The sequence below is a fragment of the Pocillopora damicornis genome, chromosome 2, assembly GCF_964200805.1.
Source record: "Pocillopora damicornis chromosome 2, jaPocDami1.2, whole genome shotgun sequence".
Taxonomy (NCBI): domain Eukaryota; kingdom Metazoa; phylum Cnidaria; class Anthozoa; order Scleractinia; family Pocilloporidae; genus Pocillopora; species Pocillopora damicornis.
In genome coordinates, this window is record NC_142671.1 from 12356173 (window position 1) to 12364317 (window position 8145).

General features: G+C 37.6%; 1 protein-coding gene across 1 annotated transcript in view; it reads left to right on the forward strand.

Annotated features, from left to right (window-relative positions):
- Positions 1–1029: 1029 nt before the first annotated feature.
- LOC113668841 (protein PAT1 homolog 1) overlaps positions 1030–8145 on the forward strand; it is a 15194-nt gene continuing 8078 nt past the window's right edge. The window contains exons 1-11 of the mRNA XM_027184797.2: positions 1030–1115; positions 1234–1342; positions 2011–2198; positions 2987–3073; positions 3755–3844; positions 4053–4208; positions 4578–4835; positions 6077–6287; positions 6502–6869; positions 7439–7583; positions 7978–8075. Coding sequence (XP_027040598.2) covers positions 1077–1115; positions 1234–1342; positions 2011–2198; positions 2987–3073; positions 3755–3844; positions 4053–4208; positions 4578–4835; positions 6077–6287; positions 6502–6869; positions 7439–7583; positions 7978–8075 — 1749 coding nt within the window. The 5' untranslated portion in view covers positions 1030–1076. The remainder of the gene's footprint in view (positions 1116–1233; positions 1343–2010; positions 2199–2986; positions 3074–3754; positions 3845–4052; positions 4209–4577; positions 4836–6076; positions 6288–6501; positions 6870–7438; positions 7584–7977; positions 8076–8145) is intronic.

An 8145-nucleotide genomic window follows, 5' to 3' on the forward strand; every position in this document is an offset into this window, starting at 1 on the left:
GATTTGAAGTGCTCCTCCTCTGCTTTGAGAATATTGAGCTGTGTACCAAGGCGCTGGGATTCCATTCTGTTCAGACGGCGAATCGTGAAAACTCTGTTTGAAATAACTGAAGGGCTGTCCTCTTTCGGGGGAACCCAACCGTACGACATCCTTATGTTCTCGAAAATGAGTCAGATTTATTTTGAGTCAATATGTTTATGATCGCTTATTTCTAGAGAACCCCTTTTCAGTAACCCAGCGTCGGTTTGTTTGAGCCAATCAGGCTTTGCGCTATACTATTTAGCTTCGCGTGCCGTCATTTCAATGTTTTCAGCATAGGTTATGTGGTTAATTAAAGGTGCAGATTAAATCCCAGCAGTAAACAGCTCGATATTTAGGGGCCAAATTCGTCCTAGTAAAAAAAGTTTACCCGCAAATTAGGGCAAAACTACTCAAAAAGGGACATCAAACGAGTTTTCACTTTGCGGAGTTTCAAGGTTGTAAAGGATTTTTATCAAAGTAATATATCGGATCTCTAATTCTTGTCATTTAATTTGTCTCTCGTCCAGTAATCTTGAGTGCAGATCCTTCAACTCAAGTGGCAAATCCGTATACAAACTAAATAAAATAGTTTCGCTGTAGAAACTAATTAGTCTTCAAAATTGATACTTGACACCGAGGTGCTAAGTGTGATCAAGAGTAACCATGATATGATCCTCTGCAAGTTCCTTTTTTAAAATTGGTAACTTTGGTTTCTCGGTTTTCATACTCTTCTTTCAGTAAACGGCGTTCATTGCGACAGGCTGCAATGAAATCGTTGTGTAAATCTACTTTGTATGTGGGACTGTGTAAAGTTTAAAAAAAAAATGATCAGATTTTTTGAATGCAAAAGCGCTTATTTAGTTAAGTTCACTTATCAGCAGTGTCAACTTGTCAGAATTCCTGTGTAGTCACATATGATCAGCTTTTAGACTATCTCGGCCTTTCGTACGACAGTTGAAAGATCAAGGCTTCACCATGTGTTGGCAGAGAAAAGACTGGGCAGAATAAAATTTCGCACTTGACATGCGTGTTGCAATTGCGTTCAACATGTCAACATGGCGGACCCACTGTTCGGTTTCAGTTCTGAGATTCCGGTACACTTTTAATTGTCATTTTTTTTTAACCGTAAAATTTTGTTACCTATAATAGAGGAGTACGTAGTAATTTGAAGTCAGTATTGTACTTTACTAGGAATATATTTTCAATTTAAAGGCGTTTGAAGACGAAGCATTGTCTGAATTGGACCCATCGCTGACGAATCTCGCAGAAGGAGATGAATATGACCAACTAAACGACGACACATTTGGTGACGGAGCATTGGGTAAATTCTCTTATTAAGCGTTTTAGTGTTAATTTTAAATGGAACTATTTAAAAAGTGACTTGAAAAGTGATTTCCAGATAGAACCACGTGGTAAATTAAATCCACTCAAAAGTGCAGTGCGTACGTTGAATTGAACAAAATTGTTTGTACTATACGCTGTAATGAAATGAAATCCTGTTCTGATCAAGAGGCAGTTTTACGCTGTCTTTTTCCTTTTAAGTTTTCTTGCATCATGGAAGAAACATTTAGTGATATTTTTAGCATATGTTGTTTTCGTTTGGGTTTTTAAAGGAGGTTCGTTTCAGGAAGCTCTCAGCATAGGCCTCCTGGCCATCGGAAACTTGCGTGCACAACTATCCTACGATTTAATTCTGTCTTTTAGTTAAATTCTGAAGGGAGATTCAATTTACTTTTGAGTGAACGCTAGAGAAGGCAGTGAGACGCAACGAAGAGGCAACCATAATTGAATATTATCAACTGTCGTGGTTTGCATGGTTTTCAAGTCAGTTCATAATAAAATTATACGAATCAAAATCTCACTCGGTAAAGATGCTACCTCACACTAAACCTAAATTTTAAATAACTCCTAGGATAATTTTACATCCTTTTTAGTGTTTTTAAAAAGCTAAAATGACTGGTACATGTAGCTATGTTGCCTGTTTTGCAGAAGATGATTGGGAATTTGGTCACAGAAAACTAGCAGGTTTGCCAGTAGAAGATGAAGCTTCAGAAAGAGCCCAATTTGATGAGTGGCTTAAGAAGAAGGGGCTTGGATCAACAGGTGACGGTCCTGAGGCAAAGTTTGTAGGAAGAAACATAGAGGAAGATTTTGAGGATGAGCTGGATCGAGAGGAGGTAAGCTTGCATTTCTGGTTGAGGGTGGTAATACAGCTAGATGTTTGTATACACATGAACAAATTACTTTTTGTTTTGCATATTTTCCTAGTTACATGTAAGAACTTTTCAAGCCCGTCTGATTTTTACTTTCCTTTTCTTGGATAGATTATATTTTGTACATTTTGAGTACGTTTTTTGTTATATTACCGTTTGTATTATTAATTTTTTTTTATAATTGTTTATACAGCAGATTGCATTTTCTTGCAGAGCACATTTTTCTTTGAACTAGCTTATTCTTCTTTGTTCAAGATCACAAAACGACAAAAAATAATTAACCTGGTTTGGTTTTTTTAACCAAGCAACAATCAGGAACTCAGCACATTTATGAGTATACAATATGCAATTCTCTTTCCACTACTACATCTAGCAACCACTAGCACAACAAGTGTTTGTTGACAGGTCAATTTTGTGCGTGCTAAGATAAAACATGTTTTTGAGGTCAACCAAAGATTTGCAAAACTTCACTGATAAGTAGCCAATCCTTATTAGGCAATTATTTGTTGAATTTGACAAATCATTTTTCCTTATTGCAACCTTTCAAATGCATGTACAATACTTACAAAATACAAGAGTGGTTGATGTGATAATGTGCCAGTATGGTAGCGGCATAGTCTTCCAAGGTTTTTAAAGGCTAATATTAAATATAAACAAGCCCTCTGAGCCAAGCTGGCCAGATAAGCAATTTCCTGTGATTTTGTTACAATGATGTGCTGAAAAGGAATATATTTTAAAACATCTGTGAACAGGAAATTCTTGAGCAGAACTTGACAAAACTGGTAGATGATGATGATGGTGACTCTATCCCAGTACCTAATACTTCTTCCAAGTATAAGGTAACTTGTATCTATTACTTTTAAACCACCTCTTGTTAATTTAATTTACATGATTCCTGACTCTATAGGCATATGGTACAGCTCAGAGGTACATGGCCCAGAATGCGCCTGAAAAGCGTGCTTAAAGTTTAAAACACACTCAAAAAATGCATGCACATTACATTGTATCCAACTTCAGTGTAATATCCAATAGTGCTCATTGCTCTGCTTACATCATTGTTGTATTCACTTAAATTGATGCTGCTACTTTTATTAGATTTTTAGTCTCTAGCATCAATAATGTAGCATTCACTCTCAGGCAGGGTTTGTTTCAATATCATATTTCTCCAATTGCAGACAACAATTACAATAAATCATTTTTAGATATTACATGTGTGTAAAACAGAAAATTGTTTCAAGTTGTATTGTCCCCCTGAGATACAATGGTAATTTATTAGTGTGTGTGTGTGGTAAGAAGGATGTGGCAGGTTACTAAGCTGTATGGTAACCATACTTGTAATATTTTCTTATTATCATCCTGGAATGCAAACCATGCTCTTGTAATTTGATTAAGTGTCTTTTCAATTGTAGCTTTTATGGTAATTTTACTCCTTTTTGTGGCAGTTAGAGGAGAGTAGTGTTAAAGTGAGTAAATCCAATACTTAAACAAAATAGCCTTAAGATTGTTTTCTTTTTGTACAGGACATCAAGTACCCATCAGGCATGAATCCAGCTTGGGATGGCACATCACCTCTCTCAAGTCCAACTTCAACTACTTCCTTACATGATCTGGTAAACTTTTAAGTCTTGAGCAGTTGTTTGTGAGCAATGAAGATATTATAATTGCAAAGTCTTATTCATAGTGAAAACATAATTTATGGATTCCAGTACCAAATACATACAAGTATCTTGCGACTAAATTAAACCCATTTTTATTCTGAATAGTGTCCAATGTGTCGACATTTGAATCTTTAATTTGTTGGTTCTATTTTTTTTTAAGATCTCTCCATCTTCAAATATTTGGGGATCACCTAAACTTGACAAGGAAAACACCAACAAAGGACCAACTAATACTCAGTCACCATTGACAGAGCTGCTTAAGGCAGAGGGCAAAAAGAAACATGTGCAGAGAAGGCCTTTTTCACCAGCCTTTGAGGTATGTGCAAAGCCTGTAGAAAACATGAATTTTTTTAAAAATCAATAATCCTTTCTTGTAGCATGAAAAGTTTGGCCTTAATGTCAATAGTCCCCATTTTACAGCAAGGTTCCACAAGTATTTACTTCCAAGTTTTACAAGTAGTAAACATTTCATGGCCTACATGTAAAGTGGCCAAATAATGATTGTGAAAAAACATTTGCGTAGTAATGTTGTAAGTAGAAGTGTTAATTAGTTTGTAGATTTTACTTGTAACATGTTAAACCAAGGATCCATAATAGTTTTTTCAGAGACACATGATTTGTTATATGAACATGTACATGTGCTACTTAGTATTGTGCTGATCCTCAGCTTTCATTGCCTTTATAGGACGACTCAATTGTCCAGGCTGTGCCTCGCCAAACTCTTGTACCACCAAGTCGTTTCACAACAAAGCCTCATCCAGTTAATGCTATCAAATTAGAAGATCTGGAAAAGGAACTCACAACAGGTCGTGAAGGTGCCCCTCAGCAAGTTCCAGACGCAGTTCAGCAAACACCTCATAATTCCATGATAGGACGACCACCTCCTGGCATTCCTAGGCCAATGATGACACCCCCAGGTTTCTCTTCTCCAGCACCAAGGATGGTTAGTTTATAATACTTTGTCGAATTTCTACCTGAACAAAATATATGACCTTTTGCAGTTAATGATTCTGTATTTAAAAATTGAAAAAGAATTTATTGAGGGAGAAGATGCCCTTTGGACATCCAAAACAAAGCAACTTCACTTGAATGAACATTTAGATGCCACAGCACAATTTACTTTCCAGCTAGGTGTTTTTTGTATCATGTGGCTGCCTTCTACTGTTGGTCTATCACACTAACATATGCTCTAGCCCAAAAAAGTGTCCTTTACTACTGCAAAAGGACACTTTTTTGGGCTAGAGCAATCTGTCTTCCAAAGTACGTTTTATACCCAGTTACCATCTTGCCTGAAAATTGCAAGATAATGTGGAACCATGAATTATACATTGTAGTGCAGAGAAAGCATGATATTGCACTTTTCTAAACATATATTGAGGGAGAAAAATGTGTGTGGGTTTCTAGATAATCTCCTCAGGTTCCTTACTGTAGCACTGAGGCTAGTCTGTTAGTCTTGCTAAGGATGATGCCAGGTATCCATGCGGCACATGGCATTTGGTAGAACTCAGTTTGGTGATCTTAGAATTTTCTGGTCACTAAAGAGAATTTTGTGGCTCCTAAACAGATTTGTCAGTTCAGACCTCAGCACATAATTATGAGGCCATTAAAGAGAATACTTTCATGTTACTGCACAAAATTCTGAGGCTACTATATAGTTAGACCTCTCAAGCTAGTCCACAGGATTCTCTGGCCACCACATTCCCAAGCTACATGTGCTATTCACAATTTTCTGGCTACTAAGTTTAATTCTCATGCTACTGCACAGAATTTTCACATTACCACATAAAATTAGTGGGCTTTTAGGAAGAATTTTGTGGCTACAACTGTACTTCACCAAATTTTTTGGCTACAACACAAAGTTCTCTGGCTAGAACTTGCAATTATCAGGCTTTGTAGTACTATGCAGAATTCTCAGGGTTGAACACAGAATTCTTGGGTTACTACTCTGAATTTTCTGGCCAATTTTCAATTGTGTTCACAAGCTGTTATTTTGTGCACCCTTACATGGTAAATTTTCCCCCATTACTTTTCATTATTTTCTTGCTACCTCATTTCTTAGCAAAAACTACAGTAGTGTTACTTAGCACTCCTATGGGTACACTATTCTGAGGCTATTAATACTGCTGTGCAGTAGACTAAGGCATTGGAAAAACTTGAGAATAATGCATCTTATCATGTTTACAGAGTACCCCACGGATGCCTCCCCAGATGTTCCATCAAAGACCTAGTCCATCAAAGCATCCAATGCCAAGTATGTCTGGAATGACTGGAATGCCTAGAATGCCTGGCATGCCCAGTATGCCTGGTATGCCAGGCGCAAGCCCTCACTTGATGAGGACACCAAGAACACCACATTATCCAAGACATCCATTTCCCATAGTCCACTCAGATCCTGGTAAGTTCTATTGCAGTAAGCTACAGTAAATGAGCCACGTTGATTAAATACCGTAGCACTTTTTATGAACTTTTGTGGGTACAAGATGTACATGTACTATATGCAGTATCCTTACAGTTTGTTTTGTCCTCAGCCCAAACTGTATGTGCTACCTGGTATAGACAGTCAAAAAGGTACAGCCCATGCTAAAACTCAGTTGCATTTTGCATTTAAGGTCACCTGATGATGAGGGGAGGTATAATGAATTTCCCAATGAGTCCACATCACCAAAGGTTCAGTAGCCCTCAGTTTCCAAACAGAAGATTTCAGGACCCAAGACAGAACTATCAAAGGCACCAGTATGATGGCAGAATGTCAAATGATAATCGCTCACCCAGACAGCAGGACAGAGGGGAACACCATCACCAGTTTACTGATTTAGAGAAGAAAATTCACAGTATTTTGACAGCAGCTGAAAGCGGCCCAAACCGATTTGATCCCTACGCTGGTCTAATGACAAGACGAGAGAAAGAGTGGTTGATCAAGATTCAGCTTCTTCAGCTCACTAGCAATGAACCAGAACTAGATGATTACTATTTTCAGGTTAGATATGTGTCATGATTGAGTTAAACCTTTTTACTTCAGTGTAAACCAAATGACTATAGGTTCAGTGCATCAGTCGCCTTGAATTATCAAGCAATTAGGATTCGGCACGTGTTTTTTGTTATGCTGGAATCAATGAACAATGGGGTTACTGAGGTACCTTTTTAGGAATACAAGGTGTTTCGTAGAGGCTGAGGTGTGACAACCTTGAATGTCTTAAGTTGGTCCCAACTTGATAGCAAATATTTGGGAATTTAAAAATTTTAAAGAAACAAATCTAAAAGTACGGTTGTAGCGATATATTTTTAAAACAATTTTTAACCACCTTTAAGTGAAGAGAACCTGTTACTTGAACAAGTCCCTCTGAAGAGGTGCTTGACAATTACGTGTCCCAATTCAATATTTATATACAGTAGTTACACATAGCATACTATTTACAACTTTATACACTGTAGTTCTTGTTCCTGGTTAAGAATTGGTCACAGAAGTGTACATGTATGAAGTTGCACAATCCAACTGTGGCAGGTGAAAAATGTTTTGTTTTGCTGTTTCTGCTGGATCATCTCTAGACATACACCAGACGGAAGGCTGCAAAGGAACGAGCAAAGCAAAGTGAGGGTGTACAGCATGATGTTGAAGATAACAGGGCAAGTAGAGCGCCAAGAAATATGGCCTTACCTCAGTTTGAACGAGAGAAAAAGAGCTACACCCCATGTAAGTACTTTTTTTTCCCTAAAGCTACAGGGATAAGGCAGAATAACTTAATTTTATCATACAGATACTCTACTTGCATATTGAGGAAATGGAGTCAAGGCTAAGTGGTGAAGTCGTTGGACCCAAGATGCAATTAAACTTTCCGTTCGTGTTTTGTTTGTTTGTTTTTTTTCGGTCTAGATCTTTTGCGATCGGCGTTCAGAAAAGCAACCGCTACAACAGATAAGTTAGTCGTTTTACAATATTTCTCCCGGGAAGTTTACCTGTAAGCCTCTGCTGTTTTTGCTCAAGCCAGTTTATCGGGCTCGTACCCAACATATCGAACGTGGCGCATTCATGAAGTGGGTAGTTAGATTTCTGCCTTTTTTATTTATTTTTTTTTCCATTTTTGTAGTGGACTTTCAAGGTTCTTTAGGGAAGGTTTCTTCATCATCTGTGCAGCATCCAAGACAAATGGTGGATCTAATGCACCTCAGTAAAGCATATGAACAGGTTAGGACCATACCCTTACAACTGAGGAAGGTTCCCAGAATGAATAGAAAAACTAGTGTGTTTTGAAATT